This window comes from Mus caroli, chromosome 4 (assembly GCF_900094665.2).
Source record: "Mus caroli chromosome 4, CAROLI_EIJ_v1.1, whole genome shotgun sequence".
Classification (NCBI taxonomy): domain Eukaryota; kingdom Metazoa; phylum Chordata; class Mammalia; order Rodentia; family Muridae; genus Mus; species Mus caroli.
The window spans coordinates 122,537,942-122,560,795 of record NC_034573.1 but is presented as its reverse complement, the minus strand read 5'-3'; the positions used below and the strand labels follow the sequence as shown (position 1 = coordinate 122,560,795).

The 22,854-nt window shown below is 45.6% G+C and overlaps 1 protein-coding gene across 2 annotated transcripts in view; it reads left to right on the top strand.

Moving 5' to 3' along the window:
- The window catches only part of Fam76a (family with sequence similarity 76 member A), a 25,601-nt gene extending 8,162 nt beyond the window's left edge, over positions 1-17,439 (top strand). Inside the window, exons 5-9 of one of the 2 annotated variants that reach the window (XM_021161093.2) lie at positions 3,052-3,209; positions 6,213-6,299; positions 12,716-12,851; positions 14,398-14,499; positions 15,365-17,439. In XM_021161093.2, coding sequence (XP_021016752.1) covers positions 3,052-3,209; positions 6,213-6,299; positions 12,716-12,851; positions 14,398-14,499; positions 15,365-15,451 — 570 coding nt within the window. In that variant the 3' untranslated portion in view covers positions 15,452-17,439. The remainder of the gene's footprint in view (positions 1-3,051; positions 3,210-6,212; positions 6,300-12,715; positions 12,852-14,397; positions 14,500-15,364) is intronic. The other variant, XM_029476486.1, reaches the window with a different exon arrangement.
- The last annotated feature ends 5,415 nt before the right edge of the window (positions 17,440-22,854 follow it).

Here is a 22,854-nt window from a genome sequence, read left to right as displayed (position 1 = left end):
GGCTCACAACCATCTGTAATGGGATCTGATGCCCTCTTCTGGTGTGTCTGAAGACAGCTACAGTGTACTCATATACATAAAATAGATAAATGATTCTTTAAAAAAAAAAAAAAAGACAGAGTCTCTTTGAATCTGTGGTTATCTTTTGTTTTTCGAGACAGGGTTTTTTTTTTTTGTTTGTTTGTTTGTTTGTTTCTCTGTGTAGTCCTGGCTGTCCTGGAACGCACTCTGTAGACCAGGCTGGCCTCGAACTCAGAAATCCACCTGCCTCTGCCTCCCGAGTGCTGGGATTGAAGGTGTACGCCACCACGCCCGGCTTAGGCAGTCAGTTCTTTCTCTGTCTTTTTCTCTCTCGATGATCTCGTTGCCAGGTAGGTCATGGTAAGGAGGTGGTAAGGAAATCCTTAGGAATGAAGAACATAATGGGACTGAAAATGTCAATGGCCTGAGCCACTTGGGCTTTTAAGGCTGGCTCTTGCTAACCAAATTTATTCATTTATATGGACGTAACTTTCATTGATGAAAATATTCCTGCCTGCCAGCAAGGACATTTCCTTAAACAAGACACTGGAAAAGCTGTGCTTGTAATCAGGAGATGCCTTTAGTGGTGGTCCCTGGGCTGCAGAGATGGCTCAGGGGTTAAGAGCGCAGGCTGTTTTTGTAGAGGACCCAGGTTTGATTCCTAATGTCCACCTGGCAGCTCACAACTCTCTGTATCTCTAGTGCCAGGGCATCCAGTGCTCTCTCCGGCCTCTGAGTGCACAGCACACAAGGTAAACTGACATACATGCAGGCAAAACACTCATAGGATAAAAATAAAGGGGAAAATAGCACTCTGTCCATCTTCAGGGCTGGGAGACTGTTTTGTCTTGTTCCTGGGGCTCGCTGAATGATCTTGGGAAGTTGTTCTTATGTGTCCATTTCTCTATCTTTCTTGATGGGAATAATAGCTACAGCAGAGAAATGGGAGGACTGAATGAGGTATTTACAGAAAATAGCTTTTTTGTTCTGTTTGTTTGAAACAGGCTCTCGCTGTGTAGCCCTGGACAGTGTAGAGCTCTCTGTTCTGGCCTTAAACTCACAGCTGTTTGCTTGCTTCTGCCTCCGGATGCTGATATTGAGGTTTGAGCCCACACTTGGCTTTTGTTTGTTTTGAGATAAAAGTTCTTTGGACTCATTATGCAGTAAGATTGACCTGGACTCTTGGTCTTCTTCCTGAGTGCTGGGATTATAAGCAGCTATCACTACACCAAGATAAAAGTCTTTTTTTTTTTTTTTGTTTTTAGAGACAGGATTTCTTTGTATAGCCCTGGCTGTCTCCTGGAACTCACTCTGTAGATCAGGCTGGCCTCGAACTTGGAAATCCACCTGCCTCTGCCTCCCAAGTGCTGGGATTAAAGTCGTGCGCCACCACTGCCCGGCTTTTTTTTGGTTGGGGGCGGGGGGGTTCTAAGACATGGTTTCTATGTATGTTAGCCCTGGCTGTTCTGGAACTCACTCTGTAGACCACGCTGGTGTTGAACTCAGAAATCTGTCTGCCTCTGCCTCCCAAGTGTTGAAAAAGTCTTCTTTAAAAAATTCAAATTTGGGCTGGTGAGATGGCTCAGCAGGTAAGAGCACTGACTGCTCTTCTGAAGGTCCCAAGTTCAAGTCCTAGCAACCACATGGTGGCTCGCAACCATCTGTAATGGGATTCGATGCCCTCTTCTAGTTTGTTTGAAGACAACCACAGTGTACTCATACACATAAAATAAATATTAAAAAATAACCTGGGACATAACTCAGTAAATGATCTCTATTTTTTATTAATATTGTTAATATTAGTATTTTTAATTTCTACTAATTTGATGTCAAATTTATTAAATTCTTAGCATAAGTAGCTAACAATCCTACTCTAAGGGTTTGGTTTTTGTTTTTCTCAGAAGACAATGTTTCTTTGTGTAGCCCTGTTTGTCCTGTCCAGCCCCTTTGTAAACCTGGCTGGCTTCAAGCACCACACCCAGCCTAAGAGCATGGCTTTTTTCTTTTTCTATTTTGTTTTGTTTTGTTTTTTGTTTTTTTGAGGCAGAATCTTAACTCAGTATCCTGTCTTAGAACTCACTCTGTAACACAGGACTGAGCTACCACCAGTGTCTTATCTTTTCTGTCTGTCTGTCTGTCTCTCTCTTTCTTTCTTTCTTTCTTATTTATTTATTTATTTATTTATTTATTTTAAACATTTATTTATTACTGTATGTAAGTACAGTGTAGCTGTCTTCAGACACACCAGATGAGGGCATCAGATCTCATTACGGATGGTTGTGAGCCACCATGTGGGTGCTGGGATTTGAACTGGGGACCTCCGGAAGAGCAGTCGGTGCTCTTAACCACTGAGCCATTTCTCCAGGCCCTTCTTTCTTTTTTAAAGCAGAGTTAGAGTTTAATAAGAAAGACGTTGGGGCCCCGGGAGAGGAGCTGGGGCCCCTCTGGCTGGGTTGAGTACCCAGCACCCGCACGACAGTGGTGAAAGACACCTGTCACTCCAGCCTCATCTGATCTCCAACGGTACACAGGTGTCTCTGCAGGCATATACCCATACACATAAAGAAGATAAATCTAAAACATCTTTATTTTAAAGGTGTTGGCCCAGGTACCATGGCACATGTCTTCTTTAACATAGGTGAAAGAGACAGACGAATCTCCGTGGGCGACATAGTGAATTCCTAGAGACCCAGGGATACTTGGTGAGACCATGTTTCTCTGTGTGGCCCTGGCTATCCTGGAACTCACTCTATAGACCAGGCTGGCCCTGAACTCAGAGATCTGCCTGCCTCTGCCTCTTGAGTGCTGGGACTAAAGGTGTGCAACATAAATAAGTTTTTGCCTGTGTGGTCCCACACTAAGTAGCTTATGTGTATTGTCACTGAGTCCTCTGTGACTTGCCCCAGGCTCACAGGGCTGGAGTGTAGCTGGTTCTAGCTGCCCCGTGCTGCCCCGTGCTGCCCCGTGCTGTCCTGGCGCTCATGGTCTCTCCGCTGACTGCACCCTGTCTCGTTTTGTCTCCTCTTTCAGGTAGATGGGAAGCTGCTATGCTGGCTGTGCACACTGTCATACAAGCGTGTCCTTCAGAAGACCAAAGAGCAGAGGAAGCACCTGAGCAGCTCTTCTCGAGGCAGCCATCAGGAGAAGGAGCAGTACAGCCGCCTGAGTGGAGGCAGCCATTACAACAGGTAACCCCAGACGCATGGAGGACAGAGGAGCCGGCAGGGCGTGTGCCGTATTTTCACAGGCAGTTGAAGACGGTTTCGTCTCATAGAAGCTTTCTGTGGAAAGACTTTAGGAAGTTTCTTGCTTGCCATACTTAGAGTTCCCCTGTTTCTCAGGGCCAAAGAGGTTTCTGTATCATGGCTCTAAGGTCTGTGGGACTTCTGATTGCACTTCTCAGCCTTATTGTGCATAAGGTTATGGGGACTGGACATTTTGTTTCCTGTCTAGAAACAGCATTTGATATACGTGTTTTGATGAATAGTTGATAGGTATTCTAGACTTTTTCAGACTAGGAGCTAGTCAAAAGATGTCCTTCCCTTGATGGCTAAAGCTTCCTTTTAGAGGATGTACAATAATGTTGGGGCTTTAGGTTTAATTGTGTATCTAGCAGGTTTTCTCAGGGACAGTGAGGAAGAGAACAGTGTCACCTCACGGGGCTGCTGTGAAGGCTGACTCTGTAGGACATGGATAGCAGTCTGTTTTCTGATGACGGGATACAATGGGTTTTAGCTGGTTTGTTATTACTGTCATTATGGGTTTGTTTGTTCTCTAGGCATTAGTAAGTGCTCTTGTGGGCCAGGGCTCAGCTGGGAATACAGAGATGAATAAAAACCATGCTGCTTTCAATAGTATGCTGTCTGGTAGAGAAGACAGACTTGTAATCAAATCATTGAAGTCTAATGCAATGGGCACTACTTTAAAAACTTGTCAAGATTCAGACAAGAAAGGCAGTTCTAATTAACTGCTTAGGTTAAACGGAAGGCTGGCTTCCAGAGAGCCTGCTGTAACTCTCCCGGTTACAGCAGTTGGTCTTGTCAGATGACAATGAAGCAGGGTCATCCTCTGAGAGGGACCAGTGCTTGCAGAGGACCAGAGGGCGTGAGACCACACAGGTCCCTTGAGATTTGTGTTGCTGGAAACTGGAGGAGGAGGAGGAAAGGGCCTTGTACTTGTCATTGGTAGTGGGCAGCCACTGATAGGCCCTTCGAGGAAAGGGTGCAACCTGTGTTGGCAGTAATTGCAAAACTAGTAGAGAAGGCACTGAAAGGATAGGTAGCTGAGGACTGGAAATGTAGTTCACAGTGGTGTTTGCCTGATGTTCTCAAGACCTTGGGTGTCTACCTCTTCCCAATGGGGCTGCTCTTTTGTATAAGTATAGATGAGCTAGGAATGTTATAGAACCTCATCTCAGGCTGGAGGTGATGGTGCTTACCTGTAACTCGAGCTCTCTGGAGGTGGACGCAGAAGGTCAGCTGCAGCTGCATAGTAAGCCAGTCTGAGCTACAGGAAACCCTGCCTCACCCTCACATACCCCAACTTCTCCTACCCTTCCCCCCACTACACACATACAAAGAACCGTCCTGATGATGCCTTGCGACAGTAAGAAGGGACTTGGGAGCGAAGCTTCTAAGTAACTTGGATGCATGGTTCATTTGATGCGTGTGGTTCTCAGGGTTCTTACGTGGATGAATGCATAGATCCTAACTTAAGAGGAAACAGGAAGAGAAGGAAGAAGGTCAGTTTTGAAATGTTTTGTCTGAGGTTCCAGTGGTGTTGTTTAAACTGATCCTGGAACTGAGAAGATTCAGGCAGGAGTTGGTAGGAGTACATTAAACAAATCACTAAGAGCCCAGGAGTGGCAGTGCACACCTTTTAACCCAGCACTCATGAGGCAGAGGCAGGTGGATAGCTGTGAGTTTGAGGCCACCCTGGTCTACAGAGGGAGTTCTGGGACAGCCAGGGCTACACAGAGTAATCCTGTTTTGAAAAACCAAAATAAGTTTGTTTTTTTATAAAGATTTATTTATTTTATAAATAAGTACACTGTAGCTGTCTTCAGATGCACCAGAAGAGGGTGTCAGATCTCATTATTGGTGGTTGTGAGCCACCATGTGGTTGCTGGGATTTGAACTTGGGACCTTCGAAAGAGCAGTCAGTGCTCTTACCTGCTGAGCCATCTCTCCAGCCCTCCATTAAAGCCATGCTGCTTGATATATAACTTAAGAGCAGAGACTGAAGACAGAAGTTGGAAGCATTCAATGTTCAAGAATCAGAAAGTAGCCATCCAAAATAGGATGTGAGTGGTGAAGGTTCCAAGAAGGAGATCACTCACTGAGATCACAACTGAAGAGAGCTCAGATGAGAAGTGTGACCGCCGGGAAGGGGGCTCAGCAGTTAAGAGCACTCTCAGAATTTCTTGGGGGTGCTTGGTTCTAGCACCCCCCGGGTGGCTCCCAACCGTCTGTAGCTCCAGTTCCAAGGGATCTGATGTGTCTCTTCTGGCCTCTGAGGATGCACACAGTGTGCACAGGTACATGTATACAAAATACTCACACATATAAGATAAAATGATTTTTAAAAAATGGTATGTAGCAGGAGTGGGTGGCACTGGAACACTCGTCAGTGTAAAGGGGTCATGCTAGTGACAGGCTTCCAGCTTTAGTGGTAAGGCCAGTTTTTGAGTGACCTTACCAGACTAAAAGATGATTTTACTGTGAGGCTGAGGTCCATATTGGGTTCACAGGGATCTGACTAGGAGGCCAGGAGTTGCATTGCGCCTACTCAGTTTCTCAGCACACCTTCCCTGCTGGAGATCATTCCTGCTCAGGGAACCTTGAAGAAGTCGTCTCCTTCAAGGCCGGCCGAGAGAATAACTTGTCTGTATTTCCCAGAACTATGGGGTGGAGAATGCATGTGATTCAGGAAACAAAGACTGTTTCTTACTGTACTGTCACAGTTCTGTTTTATAGTGATTAAATCAGAGTGGTTTTGACCCCATGGAAACTGGGCTCTTAAGTGGACTGAAGCCAAGCACTGACCCTGTGAAACCTCCTCGGTAGATTTTACTAATTAAAAATAATAAGCTAGTGCACGGAAGAAATTGTCCATTTGACAGACTTTCCTTGGAGTGCGTTATTAATCTTGGATTTCTAATCTCTCTCTTTCTCTCTCTTTGCCATCAAAAGCCAGAAAACACTTTCTACNTCTTCAATTCAAAATGAAATCCCAAAGAAAAAATCCAAGTTTGAGTCAATCACAACTAACGGAGACAGGTGAGCCAGATGGAGTGTGAGTGCATACTTGGAACACACACACAGAACTTGACTACACTGAGCGTGAACCTCGGAGCTAGCCAGGCTCCCGGGTGGACCAGTTACGAGTGCTGTGCTAGTCACCTTAGAGTTGGTAGATAAGCTGTACTGATGGCTGTTTATCAACTGAATATAAGAACTTAGTTGGCATGTTGGCTCATGCTTGTAATCTCAGAATTTGGGAGGTTGAGGCAGTTGGGTGGCCTTGAGTTCAAGGCCAATCTGATATAAATAAATAGTTCCAGACCACCTTGGACTACAGTTTGAGACCCTGCCTCAGAAAACAAAAACAAGATATTTGTGTGTGATGGCATATTCTTTTAATCTAGGACTTGGGAGGCAGGGGCAGGTAAATCTCTGAGTTCAAGGCCAGCCAGGGCTACAGAGTGAGACCCCGTTCACAATAGAACTAGTAACCAGGTTAACTGTAGTCAAATCCTTTTTTTTTAAAAGATTCATTTATTTATTTATTATATGTAAGTACACTGTAGCTGTCTTCAGACACTCCAGAAGAGGGCGCCAGATCTCGTTACTGATGGTTGTGAGCCACCATGTGGTTGCTGGGATTTGAACTCAGGACCTTTGGAAGAGCTGTCAGTGCTCTTAACGGCTGAGCCATCTCTCCAGCCCCAGGGAAATTCTTTAGTCCACTAAGAAGTGAGTCTAAGAAGTGAGGCGCCAAATATCCTGTGTGATCTGTCTGCAGCCTCCTCTGGGAGGAGTTGGTTTAGAGACAGGCGGAGGTGGGGTGAAGGCAGGGCTGCATGTCTGACAGGATAGTCCTTGCTTCCTTGGAGCCTTCCTCTGCAGATGCTGGGGCAGGCGAGAGTGCGATACAGTTCAGGATTTTGTTTGATTTTGGCCTGCCTAAATGCATATTTTCATTCCTCGGTTTCCTCTCTTCTCAGCGATGCTTCCTCTCATGAGCTGCATTGTCCTAATACTCAGAGCCCGTCTGCATTGGTGCAGTGGGCTGCTTCCCAACAGAGTCTTGGAGCCATCCATTTTCCTGTTTCTCCAGGCCCAGGCATCCTGAAGTGAGAACACCTGACATTTCCCCAAAGGCCTTGGAATCTTCTTCATTCTGAACGCTGGCATTCACAGCACTCCCTTCCAGCCTGTGGGCCTATGGGAGCGGCCAGCAGAGGGGCTTTGCAGGGCTGGCTGTTGCTTTCTCTCACAAAGTGTGAAGTATCTGGGGAGGGTGCTCTTCTTTTTTTTTTTTTTTTTTTGTTTGTCGAGACAGGGTTTCTCTGTGTAGCCTTGGCTGTCCTGGAACTCACTTTGTAGACCAGGCTGGCCTCGAACTCAGAAATCCGCCTGCCTCTGCCTCCCGAATGCTGGGATTAAAGGCGTGCGCCACCACGCCCGGCGAGGGAGGGTGCTCTTCTCTGTGGCGGATTTTATTTGCTTGATTTCAGGTCCTACCAAGGTAATCTCTGTTGGCTCCAGTTTAATTGGGTTCCAACTTCTTGAACGTCCTGGCAATGCTTACCCTTTTCAGACTGCATATGGGAAGGAACCCTGCAGACTAACTTTCTGGTCCCTTCTCCTGTTTTTTTGAGCAGCTAGTCTTACTGTTCTGAAGAAAACAGATGTGTTCATCATCTTTGACCTTGTAAAAACTGCTTCAAGGGCCGGGCAGCTGGCACGCACACCTTTAATCCCAGCATTTGGGAGGCAGAGGCAGGTGGATTTCTGAGTTTGAGGCCAGCCTGGTCTACAGAGTGAGTTCCAGGACAGCCAGGGCAACACAGAGAAACCCTGTCTCAAAAAAAATAAACAAACCAACAAAAAAACCCAAAAAAAACTGCTTCAAGGAACAATTGAAGCCCTAGAAAGCAGACCACTAAAGCCCAGCCCCCGCTTTCAAACCTAACTCTTGTACCCCTTGCATCTGCTCATTGCCCAGGCTGTGTTAGCCGTCCAGGGAGAGCTCATCTCTAAGCTCCCCCTCAGCCAGCCCGGTCTTGAGCAGCTCTGCCTCCTCTCAGCTTACTTGTTCTTGGGGCATCATCTGTTGCTTTGGATGCACCAAGCTAAAGCCCCAGGCTGATGTGTACATTGTTGAACCACATCTGGCCGCAACTGGCTTTTCTGAATGGGATGCTAGTCCTTACCTTGGCTACCGGGTCTTTTATTATGTTGTCAGAGAAGAAGATGAAGGCCATTTCCCATACTGTTTTTGGGTGTGTGTGGTAGTAAAGTGCTCAACTGCTGGGCTGGATCTCTAGCCTCATACTAATTGTAAAAGGTTATTTATTGCCATGTATGGTGGCCCACACCTTTAATCCCAGCACTCAGGAGGCAGAGGCAGGCGGATTGCTTGAGTTTGAGGCCAACCTGGTCTACAAAGAGAGTTCCTTGCTAGCCAGGGCTGTTACACAGAGAAAGCCTGTCTGACACCCCCTCTCCAAAATTATTTTTATTTTATTGGTTTGTGTGTGTATGTGTGTGTGCATGCGAGCTGTAACTTGTATGTAGTTCAGGCTGACCTGAAGTCATTGCCTCACCTAACCCACTGGTTACAAGATGTGCCGCCAAGTCCATCTTATAATTTGAAATTTAGGAAATTCTATTTGTTGCCACAGAAATGTTCATTTATAAACACATTCCTTTTGAATGTTCACACAGTATTAGTGCTTCTAATAATCTTGTCTACTTACTTGCATTTTCTTTAAAATATTGGTAACACAGCATAAAGTATATTTTGCTGTCCTTTTTACTTTTTGTGGGGTTTGTCCTGGTCTTTTGCTTCACTTTGGAAGAAAAGCATTCAGACACTGGGCTAGTGGTGCACCGCTATAATCCCAGCACTCAGGAGGTAGAAGCAGGAGAAGCAAGAGTTCAAGGTTGGGGGTCTGGAGAGATGGCTCAGTAGTTAAGAGCACTGACTGAAGAAAAAAAAGAAAGAAAGAAAAGGCCGGGCATGGTAGCACACGCCTTTAATCCCAGAATTTGGAAGGCAGAGGCAGGAGGATTTCTGAGTTTGAGGCCAGCCTGGTCTACAAAGTGAGCCAGGGCTACACAGAGAAACCCTGTCTCAAAAAACCAAACCAAACCAAACCAAACCAAAAAAAAACCCCTGTCTCGAAAAACCAAAAATAAAGAAGCACTGACTGCTCTCCCAGAGGTCCCGAGTTCAATTCCCAGCAACCACATGGTGGCTCACAAGCATCTGTAATGGAACCTGGTGCCCTCTTTTCTTCTGGTGTGTCTAAAGAGAGCAACAGTGTACATATATCTATATCTTTAAAAATAAAAAAAGAGTTGAAGGTCACCCTCAGCCACATAGGGAGGTTAAGTCAGCCTGCAGTACCAGAGGTACTGTTTCAGAAACAATAGAAGCATTTCTACAGGTTTTTTGATATTAATATTCAAACAATATTTTATTTATAAATATGGAATGATTTAACAATTTGCATATTTCCTTGGGCAGGTGTTATGTTAATTTTTTATTCAAATTTTAGTGTTTGTGTTGCTGAAGCAAACACTTGATAAACTGCCTGTGATGCCTGTATGTCTGTGCGCCTGCCTGAGTGCAGGTGGGGCACGTATCTCATGTATCCCAGGCTAGCCTTATTCTCTGAGTAGTGGAGGATGACAGATGACCTTAAGCTTCCTGCCCCATCTCTACCTCCTGAGTTCTGGAATTACAAGCTTGGGCCATTCTGCCAGGTTTATTTAGTACTGGGAATCCATCCCAGAGCCTTGTGCTCACTAGGCCAGCACTCTTGTCAGCCCAGGTGCATCCCTAACCCTGAGGGTTCTCATGTACTTAGGGGTGGGGCAGCTGCTGAGTACTTCCTGAGCGTGTGTGTAAGGCTCTCAGTTTTCATCTCTCAACGCTTTTTTTAAAATTTATGTTTTTACTCTTTAATTTTGTTCTTTGTGTCTTCCTTATATTGCTTCATGACAGTTCTATGTTGATCTTTTACTGCCACATTCTCTTATTTAATATGGAGGCATGTCTGATTCTCTTATTTGAGACAGGGTCTTACTACTATGTAGACCTGGCTAGCCTGGAACTTTCTATTAGCATGATAAGCATTGATTACACTTGATCTTAGCCAAGAGGCTAAGGAGCAGTTCTGGAACTTTTTGTGGAGACCACGGCTGGCTTGGACCTCAGGGATCTGGCTGCCTCTATCTCTGCCTCCCAAGTGTAGGATCAGTGATGTGCACTGCCGTGCCTAGCCTCCTCTCTTACCACTGTCCTTTAGCTTTCCATCTGGAAACTGGGCAGAATGTGTTAGCTTAGCTGTGTCTGATGCTTTGATACTTACAAGCTGTCTTAGTCTATTTGGTTCTTGTAGCCTACAAAGTTTACAGTCCCTGCTCATTCTTTTCTTTTCTTTATGTATATGAGTACAGCATTGCTCTCTTTAGACACACTAGAAGAGGGCATCAGATCCCATTGCAGATGGTTGTGAGCCACCATGTGGTTGCTGGGATTTGAACTCAGGACCTCTGGAAGAGCAGTCAATGCTCTTAACCGCTGAGCCATCTCTCCAGCCCTAGTATTTTCCAATTTGCTAGTTGTGACAAAAGCTTTCCAGTGTGAGGAATGTGAGTTAGACAGTACTCCTTCCTTGAGAAAACACACCAGTCACACTCTTCAGTCAGCCTGCTAAATGCTCCCTCTGTAGGCAGGCCAAAGTCAACTCAGCAGTGGGCGGCAGCCAAGTACCTAGTTTGTCATTTCCAAAGGACATTTTAGATTTCATTTTATTCTCTGCCCTTGAGCTGTGTACAGTATTGGGGTTCCCAATGGCCTTGAAGATGGCCGCAGGACCAGTGTGTTGTTGTTGCAAACCTGTTTTGATTTCACCCAAGGAAAATAGTTGTCCTGAGAGTGGGTCTTACGGCACAGTACAGGCTGGTCTTGAATTTCTAGTCTCCTTGCCGAAGCCTCTTAGCATAGAACTTGTCTTGTTAAAAGCTTTCAGAAAGGCAGGAAGTCCTGGAGAAGCAGTAAGATCGCTGTGTGGAGGTGTTTGGAGAGACTAGCTGTCCGTCATGCTAACTAGTTGTTGTTGCTTTTCATTTGTAGCACTGTCTAAGCTAAGATCTAGGGTCAGAGGGATCAGGCCCTGACACAGGATAAACTGGGCTGGTTTTACCTACAGCTGATTGGTGCAAGAGCAATTACTATGGCTGGCGCTGAAGCTCAGTGGTAGAGCATTTGCCTCTCATGCTGGAGATCATTGACTTGGTAACTAGCAGTGCAGTGGAAAGGCTGCTGTTTTGAGCTTCTTCCTCTGTAGAGAAATGCTGCACAGTAGCTGCCATGTAAGACTCAGGGAAGAGCAAATGCATGCGGAGGGGCTGTGAGTTGTTGCTCTGTTGACAAAGGGTTAGGACCAGTGTCCAGAAGAGTGTTCAGAGAAGTCAACACAGAGAGAGCGAGAGGACTCCTTTCAGAATTCCCTGGGGAAAGACAGGAAGTGACCTTTGGCATTGATTTCTATTCTGTCAAAGGAGCCTCTGGCACTTTTGAAAATTTTGGATCCTCACCCAGAAAACTTCCTGTTGTAGACTCAGAAAAGGTTCTGCACATATAGTTTCAGGGCTTTATAGATTCCCTGACATGGAAGAAACCAGGAGGGTCTCTTAAAAGAACAGGAGAGTCCCCAGTACGTGACAGAGTGGAGAGAGCGGAAAGCATATGGCCTGCATGACTAGAGTTGGCCACCTTTGTCCCTTTCTCAGCATCACAGAACTCTTTTTGTTGTTTGAGACAAGGTGTCTCGTACCATTTAGCTCAGACTGTTCTGAAGTTCACTGTGTAGCCCAGCTGGCCTCACTCAAGAGTGCTTCAGCATGCTGACTATTGAAAGTGCTGGCTGCCATTGCAGCACAGAAGCTAGTCTTCTTCCTGTGCGTCCCATCTATTTTAGGGGAGACTTGCTGCTTCCAGGGTAAGGGCCATATTTTTTTAGGAGCTCAACCTCATCACAGGACATTAGACCTGAGAATGTGCCCAAAATTGATGGTCTGTCCAGGATTCTAGGGACGTTCTCTGATCACAGATATGACTGTCAGCAGCAGTGCATTGGAGGTATGGACTGAGCCTGGAGCAGTATCCGTGGCTTTAAGATGGTGTTTATATTGGTCCCACATATGAGAGGTTGTGGGTTGTGGTTTGGGTTGACTTGGTTTTCTGATGACCACCTTTCCTATGCAGTTCAAGCCTAGCAGATACTGGTGAGTCTGAGGGGGTGGAGCAATTCGTTGAAGGCTGGAATTGAGATTATTTCTGAAGCCCCTGAGTTTACCATCAAGTGACCTGGAGTTCAGGACCAGAAGTGCATCCTTAAGTAGAGAAACGTTATTACATTCAAGTAATGAAATTTCCCTCTTCCTCTTCTCTCCAGCTTTTCCCCAGACCTGGCTCTGGATTCACCAGGCACTGGCCACTTTGCCATCATTGCTCAGCTGAAGGAAGAGGTGGCCACTCTGAAGAAGATGCTGCATCAGAAGGATCAGATGATCCTAGAGAAAGAGAAGAAGGTATAACCATTAACCCTTTCAGGCCAGAGGCTTACAAAAGTAAGCCTGTGGAATGGGGTGTGATGCTTACTCGCTTTATAATAATAAATAAATCTTAAAAAGAAAAAAGGAAAAAAAGTGTTTGAAAAATAAGAGTAGAGATGGAGAGGAGTTAGATCACTAAAGGCATTAAATCAGAATGTATCAAAATGTTTATATTCAACCCTACAAAAGAGACAAAGTATTTAGCTATATAGTTAGAAAAAAATGAGTTAATTTTTAAAAATAATAGTGCCAGCAAGATGGCTCAACAGATACAGTTGCTTGCCACCAAACCCGAAGACCTGAGTTTGATCTCTAGGATCTACATGGTAGAAAGAGGGCACTGACTTCGTTAGTCTCCCTGACCTCAGCACGCACACATCTAAGTAGAGAAGCAAGTGGAACTCTGAATGTGTCTATAAACAAAACAGCTGCAGCAGGTGGCTCAGCTGGCACAGTGCTGGCTTCGAAAGCCTGGCGACCTGAACTGGAACCCAATGAAAAGGTGGAGGAGACAAGCAGCCTCCTCCATAGCTAGCCTCAGACCTCCTCCTCTGTGCTGTGTCACTTGGTGCCCATGGGAGCTACACACAAATAACAGGGACATACTTTTTTTTTTTTTTTTTTTTTTTTTCGAGACAGGGTTTCTCTGTGTAGTCCTGGCTGTCCTGGAACTCACTTTGTAGACCAGGCTGGCCTCGAACTCAGAAATCCGCCTGCCTCTGCCTCCCAAGTGCTGGGATTAAAGGCGTGCGCCACCACCGCCCGGCTCTAGGACATGCATTTTAAATTAACTAATAGATGAAGGTTGATCGAAGTAGTGCAGCCAGCTTTTCAGAACTGACAGGAGAGATTCTCTCAGAACTCCTCAAACCCAGTCACCTTGGAGTGAGCATTTGGGGTTGTTGGCACGGTCAAATCCTAAAACACATTGGTGATTTCAGTTTTTTGCTGTTGTTGTTTTGGGTGTGTTTGTTTTGTTTGTTTTTTGAGACAGTCTCACTATATCTCCTAGGCTGGCCTTGAACTCAAGGCCACCTCCTGCTTTGGCCTTTTGAATGCTTAGATTATACTGCACCACCACCTCGACCCACTGAAGTGTTAACTCAGCGTCAGGGGAGGTGGTGTGGAGCTGAAGCATGGGAGGATGTGGGTGCCTTCCCTCCATTCTCTACCTTACTGCTTGCTGACCTTGGGAGGCTGAGGCAGGAAAATTCTTGACTCTAGGATTTTGAAGATAGCCTGGGAAATGAATCCCCACCCCACCCCACGCCCCCAAAAATAGAAAGAAAGGGCCGATTTGAAGCGGAGAAGGGGAGGAAGAAGAAAGGGGGAGTGGTGAGCTCAGGAGCTTGTGACGTTCAGCAGAGCCTTAGGGAAAAGGAAAGCTGTGTGGCTTTGATGAAGCGTGGTTGTGCAGGAGGGCCCTGGGTTTCAGTGAATGCACGACAGTGTTTAGTCCTGAATCCAAGACAGTCACCTTTATCAAGGTGTTCTTTCTAGTTCCTCTGATGTTTTCCTTCAGATCACGGAGCTGAAGGCTGATTTTCAGTACCAGGAGTCTCAGACTCGGGCCAAAATGAACCAAATGGAGAAAACCCACAAGGAGGTCACAGAGCAACTGCAGGTGAGCGTGTGCTGGCCGCCTGTGCCGGTTGTGTTTGATAGCCATGTCTAGATTGCTTTTTTTTTTGGGGGGGGGGGGGTTTCGAGACAGGGTTTCTCTGTGTAGCTCTGGCTGTCCTGGCACTCACTTTGTAGACCAGGCTGGCCTCGAACTCAGAAATCCGCCTGCCTCTGCCTCCCAAGTGCTGGGATTAAAGGCGTGCGCCACCACGCCCGGTCTAGATTGATTTTTCTTCACGTACGGAAGACACAGACCCCTTTAGACAGCTTTCATTCTTTGGGGTTGGCTGTGTTTTCATCTTTTTCCCTTAAGAACTGGAATTAATGGATGTGGTTTTGATTTCTTTAATTCAGCAGACGTGGGTCCAGGTGTCTGCATTATAGATTTGCCTGTCCCACTTACCAAAGCTTGTGGTGGGCTTTGTTGCATACATCTTCTGTCTGTAACAGTAGTCACCAAGAGGTCAGGGCTCACCATACACCTCTGCCAGGTCCTTTTTAACTCCCTGTCAAGTCCCAGAGTTTCCTGTTCTCTTCCTAGGACTACTTCCTGCCTCTTGAGTTCCCTCTTTATACCTACACAGACAGCTAGCTAGCTTGCTTTCTTTTATTATTTGTTTATTTGTTTGTTTGTTTGTTTAAGACACAGTTTTTCTGTGTAGCCCTGGCTGTCCTAGAACTTGAGACTAAGCTAGTTTCAGACAAGATCTGCCTGCCTCTGCCTCCTAAGCACTGGGATTAAAGGTATGCACCACCCCCACCCAGTTACCATTGTTACTATGACTCATTAAACTTATTCTGTGTTAAAACCACATTCTATCCTGTGGAAACTGAGCGTGTACTGACTTTATTTTTATTATTTTTAGGCCAAAAACCGCGAGCTTCTGAAACAGGCAGCTGCCTTGTCCAAGAGCAAGAAGTCTGAGAAGTCCGGCACCATAACGTCTCCCTGAAGACATGAGCAGGCTCCCAGCACCAAGCCCATACTCCCGGGTCAGGGCTGCTGAGCTGGCTGGTCTCTGGGAAGTGTGCTTCCTACAAAATCTCTATATTTTCTTACCTTACCCTCCTTGTTCTGATGCAGTGGGCTGAAAGGAACTCCTGGTCTGTGCCCTGTTATATGGCTGCATGCTGAGCGGTTAGGGTCCCAGACCTCCTCCTTTCCTCTTCCCGCTCCCCACCCCCCCCATGCTCCCCCCTCTCTCTGTTTTAGTACTCTGTTTTCCATAGTAGTCACTGCTCAGTGTCACGTGCAGAGTGTCTGTCCACCATCACACCTGCCATCCCCGTGAGCAAGCAGTCTGTCATCAGCTGTACATCACTGCCGCTCCCAACCTTGATACCTGCCACCTGGAGACTCTGTGCAGTGAGGGAGGCTTTTTCTCACCAATAAACCTTTGGCTTCAGGGTACACTCTTGGGTTTTTCCAGGTATTTTATGTATGACCTTTGTACTATGTATAGACAGAGTTTTATTTATTTTTTAAAAAGGAACCTTTTCTTGATAAAGGAATGATGGTAGCCTAGCTAGTTCTTGTAAAAGTGATGCCTCTTTAAAAAACAAACAAACCCAGTCCCGTTTGCTAGCTTTTAGTAAAAGAACGCAATCTTTTCTTTCTCATTACCTTAGAGTCTTGATGCTGAGGTAATGTTGGAGGTGTACGTGTGGAGCTAAGTGCCTTTTGGAGGACCCCATGGAAGAGCGTGTGAGGAGAGGCTTAAGGACGGTTGCTGAGTTTGGCCAGTCTGTCTTTAAGTAGGGCAGAAAGACGCTTGTCCAGGTTGTACTGGACACTTCCTCCTCTACCCACCCCTCCTCCTCCTTCTACATAATTTTAAATTCCCACACTGCCACTTCTTTTTTAAAAGTATTCCTGTTTCTTGCTACATCAGCTGTCGTACCACGTTGTTATCACAACCTGGGTCTTTGGTTTTGTTTTTTAACTTGAGCAGATTCAAGCGGGATAAGATGTGAACTACTGTGCATTTCCGAGGACTGGCATGGGTTGCTCGGGTGCGGGCTGCACCGTGGGGAGGACCTCACAGTTCCTTCCTTTCTCTCCCTCATCCCGCGTGCTCCCTGTTCTTAATGGAATGTCAAAAAGCACGCGCTTCTGGGAGCGCCCTTGACCCTGTCTGACTCTGTAGTTGTGGGGGAAGGAGCCGTGCTCCTCCATCTTTGGGAAAGGAACTAGAGATGGGGAGTATGTGCTGGGACACAGAGCAAACCCTGCAGTGAGTGCCAGTGGTGCTGGAGCTAGAGTGGATCCTGAAGGCAGTGACAGTCAGGGTCACTGTTCACCTGCTCTGTAGTCTGGGATTACATTCTCCAAAGAGTCACGTGCACACAGGTGAGCAGTGTCCGCACGCGAGTGGCTCTTCCCGACAGGAGATTCGAAGGACTGTGTTTTTGTAACACTGGTCGGGAGTGCAATTTTCCCTTCTAAGCAGGGAAAGCTGCTGTGCTAAATCATTTTGTAACTTTCCGAATGAGAGACTTCGGTAAAGATAAACTATCGTTAAGTATTTTTCAAATGCATTTGCATTGGCTGTGGGGAAAAGATGGTAGAAAAGAATAACAGCCATGGTTTCGTCAATGAAAAGTAAGACTGAGAAATTGTTGGTGTGGTTTGACAATATACAAAGGCTTACTTAGTTTTATACTAAACCTTTTTTAAGGTCTTAGCATTTAATATTCAGCAAATCCACACATTTTCTAAACTACCACGAGCTCCTGAAAGATAGAGGAACCTCAGTCCTGAAATGGTGATTTTTCTTTTTTTTAAAATCATGACAGCATTTTACCATGTAATTGAGTAACTTTTGGTAACACCTTCCGTTTCTTTGTATGTTTGTAATAATGGACATTTTAAAACATAGGAATGTTTGGTTTGTACAGACTTTGACAAATGTGTGTTAATAAAACTTCATACTGACTCGGATGCATGTTGTGATTCAGTTGCTGGATTGCTTCCCCCCTCCTCTCCCTCCCTGCCTCCCCGTCTCTCCTCCCTTCTTTTCCTCTGTGCTGGGGTGGAACCCAGGCTCTTACTAGGTCAGCAAACTGAACTGCTGAGCTGCCCCTGGCCCACGTGTTTGTTCTTGTTGATTCTCCTAGTGATATATTCTTCTGTGTCCTGCCACCCTAAAAATAGTTTAGCCTGTTTTAGATTACTAGGGAATTGAACAGCTGTCAGGAGTAACAGAGGGATCTAGTTGCTGTTCCTATAAGACAAATGACCCCAAAATTTAATGACTTAAAACAACACTTTTAATATGTTACTAGACCTTGTTGGATAATCTCAACAGGACAAGGACAAGAGTTGGTTTCTAAGCCGGGTGTGGTGACACAAGCCTTTAATCCCAGCACTTGGGAGGCAGAGGCAGGTGGATTTCTGAGTTTGAGGCCAGCCTGGTCTACAAAGTGAGTTCCAGTACAGCCAGGGCTACACAGAGAAACACTGTCTCGAAAAAAACAAAACAAAAAAACAAAAACACAAAAAGAGTTGGTTTCTATTCCATCTCTAGTTGTGAGCTGTATCAGATGAATCAGCCAGGAAGATTGAAAGTTCACAGGGCTGGGGTTGGCCCTTTGCTCATGTAGCTGCACTTGCGCTGGGTGAGGAGAAAGTGGAACAGAGCTGGCTCAGGTAGCCTTCCCGGGCATGGGGGCCTCAAGGTAAGCAGACTTGGGCCACACCTGAAGACTCCAAGCAGCAGTGTTACAGCCAGCGAGGTCCAAGCTCTGTCCATCCCACCAACACTCCTGAGGCCACATGTCCTCATGGCTGCTGTACACCTGTTGTTTAAGCAGTCAGAAACCCACTCAGACTCAAGGAGAGGACACGGATCGTGCCCCTTGATGGCTTAATGACAAAGTCCATGTGTGATGAGAGCCATTCTGACCATCATGAAGTAGGATCTGCTACATGAGATCGCGTCGGGAACTAAAACAGGTTCAAAAGAGCAAGGCAGCAGCTGCAGTGTGTTCTAATTCCTGCCTCAGGACAAGATCATTTCCTAGTTCCTCCAATATCCTATTGATTGCTGAGGCAAAATTACCACTGCTATTCAGCACGTGTTCCCAGGAGCAAGAATCACAAGTTGAGGCTGGAGGGATGTTCAGTGGTTAAGAGCACTAGCTGTTCTTCCAGAGGACCCAGGTTTAGTTCCCGACACCCGTGTGGTAGTTCATGGTCATCTGTTAGTCTAGTTCCAGGGGAATCTGACCACCTCATCTGGCCTCTGAGGGCACTGAGGCATGTGGTGCAGAAATATACATGGAAGCAAAATAGCCATGCACAAAATGAAATAATTCAAAACAAAACTGAATCCTGCTCTTTTGGAGGACCTGGTCTCAGTTCCCAGTTGCAGTATTTAGCCAAGTGTCTGAAACAGCAGTTGTGGGTGACCTGACACCGTCTTCTGACTTCTGCAGGCTTCTGTCCACACGTGTATACATATGTACACACACACATAATATTAAAAGAACTGCAGGTGTCCAGCTTGGAGCTGGCTCCCACACTGATCTTGGCTTGTAGGGTTAAGTTCTAAAACTGGTTGGCTATTTTCAGAAGTAGCTCATATACGTCTTAACTATCACTTTAATAGATGACTTCATTGTTTCTCAGTAGATAGAGGCATATTTTTAATCTTGCTTGAGAAAGTAAGGTCATGCTGCATATGGTGGCATGTGCTTATAATCCCAGCCCTCAGACAGCTAAGTGGGGGAAGATCTTGAGTTTAAGGCTAGCATGAGCTACATAGAGCATCTCAAAAAAGTTACCACCACTGCTAGCAACAATGAAACTAAGATCGAGCCGGGCATGGTGGCGCACGCCTTTAATCCCAGCACTCAGGAGGCAGAGGCAGGCAGATTTCTGAGTTCGAGGCCAGCCTGGTCTACAAAGTGAGTNCCAGGACAGCCAGGGCTACACAGAGAAACCCTGTCTCGAAAAACCAAAAAAAAAAAAAAAACAAAAACAAAACGAAACTAAGATCGTGGTGTGCTGCCAAGTCTGAGTGCCTGGGCTTTACTTTTGTCTCTGTCTTAAGATTGTACTGAGGTTAGTAACACATAGAAACCTTAGGACAGTGCTCAGCACAGGATTCATCCAGTTGTATAAGCTGTAAGCACTCATGTTTTATAGCACTAACATCTTCTGTTGGGAGTCCCACTGTATGCTTGGCTGTTTGGAGACTCAGAAATCCCCCACCTCTGCTTAACAAGTGCTGAATTAAAGAGGTGTGCCACCACACTGCACCCCATCTTCTGTTTCTTATGCATATCAGTGTTTTGCCTGCATGCATATGTATGTGGTACCCACTGAAGCCAGAAGAGGGGATCAAATCTCTCTGAATGGAGTTACAGGCCCTGTGGTTCCTAGGTCCTCTGGAAGAGCACCCAGTGGTCCCAACAGCTGAGCCATCTCTCCACCTCCACCTCTGTTACTTGAGACAGAAGGTGATAGACAAATTAGAATGAACCTTGCCCCCTTCCCCTCCTCCTCCCTCTTCTCTGCTGGACCTTATGTATATTAGGCCAGTGTTCTACCATTAAGACTCATCTCCAGCTCCAGTCACTCTTTTTTACTTCCATTAAATTAAATTTTACCATCACCTGAGCAACGTGACACATACATGCCTGTAATCCCAGCTCTTGGGACTAGTTGAGGTTTGTTTTTTTTTGTTTTTTTTTTTTTTTGGTTTTTCGAGACAGGGTTTTTCTGTGTATCCCTGGCTGTCCTGGAACTCACTTTGTAGACCAGGCTGGCTTCGAACTCAGAAATCTGCCTGCCTTTGCCTCCCAAGTGCTGGGATTAAAGGTGTATGCCACCATGCCCAGCTTAGTTGAGGTTTTAAGTCACTCTGGGCTTCAAACTGAGACCTTGAGCCTGGCATGATGGTACATGCCTGTAACCCAGCAGAAACAGGGAAGGCTGAAGTCAGGAGTGAGGCTGCTGTGTATTACAATTTCTAAGATAGCTAGAACTACAAAGTGAGACCCTGACTCAAAAAAAAGAGGGCTGGAGAGATGGCTCAGCGGTTAAGAGCACTGACCGCTCTTCCGAAGGTCATGAGTTCAAATCCCAGCAACCACATGGTGGCTCACAACCATCTGTAATGAGATATGACGCCCTCTTCTGGTACATCTAAAGACAACTACAGTGTACTTACATATAATAAATAAATAAATGGTTAAAAAAAAACAAAAACAAAAACGAAAAAAGGAAAAAAAAAAAACAGAAAGAAAAAGGAAGTCCAGCCTGCCTGTTAAAATCTAGCAAAACAGAACTTTATTTTCTGGTTATTTTCATTTTAGATAATTCTTTTTTTTTTAAAGATTTATTCATTTATTATGTGTAAGTACACTGTTGGTGACTTCAACTCCAGAAAAGAGCGTCAGATCTCATTACAGGTGTTTGTGAGCCACCATGTGGTTGCTGAGAACCGAACTCATGACCTTCAGAAAAGCAGTCAGTGCTTTTAACCCCTGAGGCATCTCTCCAACCCCTAGCTAATTCTTTATTTATAACCAATTAATTTTTCAAATAATTAATTGTAATTGTTTTCCTCTTGAACTAATCACAGGCCCAACAGTATTAGAAACTCAGTCTTTGTCTGGTATAAAATATATATTTCTCTCTCTCTCTCTCTCTCTCTCTCTCTCTCTCTCTCTCTCTCTTTTACCTCTGAGGCAAATTCTCTCTACATCACCCTGATTGTCCTGGAATCAGCTATGTAGACCAGGCTAGCCTCCCGAGTGCTGGGATCAAAGTGTATCACTATGCCCAGCCTGACAGTTTTTCTCTTCTGCAAGAGTTTCTAGTTTATCTTCTGTAAATGTTGGCTTTGGTTCCTGTTCTTCCTCCCTCTCTTCCCGAGTTTCACCACTGAGCACTACCCCAGCTCTGCTTACGTCTTGCTGTAAACTAATGTGCACTAAGCCAAATACAAAAGCCCCAGTGTTTTTCCTCAACAAATAACCCTGAAAGATAGTCAAATCTGAGTGGGATGTGGGAGCACTCCCTGCATGTGGGATGTAGCAGCCTGCAGATCTCCATGAGTTTGGGGCCATGCTTGAGCCTTGTCTGCATCACAAGTTCCAGGGCTACATAGACCCTGTCTCTAAACAAACAAACAAACAAATACACAAACAGAAATAGCAAAGCAGGGGAAAAAATTTGTGGCGTGAGCCAGCACATGCTTTACAATAATGGCAGCAACGTGAAGCTATGAAAACTAGAACGTGACAACTGGTGGATAAAGAAGAAACATAAGCTAAAACTTTCTGGGGCAATGAAGATGCCGTCTCTCTGTTTGCTTGGTATTTCCAGGACTGAACAAATATTGACCCATCAAAACTGAATACTTCCCATTGCATCCCATTGCAAAGCAGTTCTAATTCAATTCTAGTTCTAATTCAAGTTCTGAGAAACGTTGTTAAGTCTTAGAAGATGCTGCTGGGAGCACAACTTTTAGGCAGGACTACAGGGTATGTATGAATCCTGGCTTCCGCTTAATGACATTACAACACCAGGGATCTCAGAGTGTTTTTCTTATCTGTACCAAAACAAATCAAACTTCAATGGCGACAAATCCTGGGACGGTTGCTTCTGTTAATTAACAAATGGACTGATGCTGAGAGATCTTAATCTCTAAAGTCCTAGATTGTCAGAAATTTTGTTTTGCGATGTCTCTAAGAACAGGATTTTTTTAACCTGGAAGGTTTGATTCATTTGGGCAGAGGAGCCTCCTGGGTTTCTAAGGAAGGTGTAGAGCTTCAGATAAGAAATTTCCAGCTAGAGCATCCCACATTTATCTTCACACGGTAGTTTCCAAGGAAACAGGATCCTGAGCCGCCTTGATAGCTCAAGCCTGCTGATAATCCCTTTACACAGCCCAGTGTGCTTTGAAGCGATCAGAATACCAGGCTGGAGACTGTGGCAGTGGGAGCTCTCACCTGGCAGGCTCACCCTAAGGGCCTGATCCACAGTGCTGCAGAAACCAAACCAAACCAAAGAAGTGAAGCCCACCCCGATTTCTTTTTGGTTTAACTTGCATTCCCTCTTTCCCCCACAAACAGATAGCTTCCTCTCACCTGGTAATCTGGTGGCACAGTCCATGGTTCCTGCAGCGTGTGGTTTCCCTTACAGCAATGAATGTGACTTTGTCCTATCACCAGTTTTCATTAGGCACACATTATCGTGGGGATCACTGTGCATTTAAAAAAAAATGTTTCCAACACATGGCATCTAAACAGTACTTAAATGGTCAAGGTGGGACTGTCTGTGGAGGGACCATAGCTCGGTTGGGACTGTCGTCTGTGGAGGGACCATAGCTCGGTTGGGACTGTC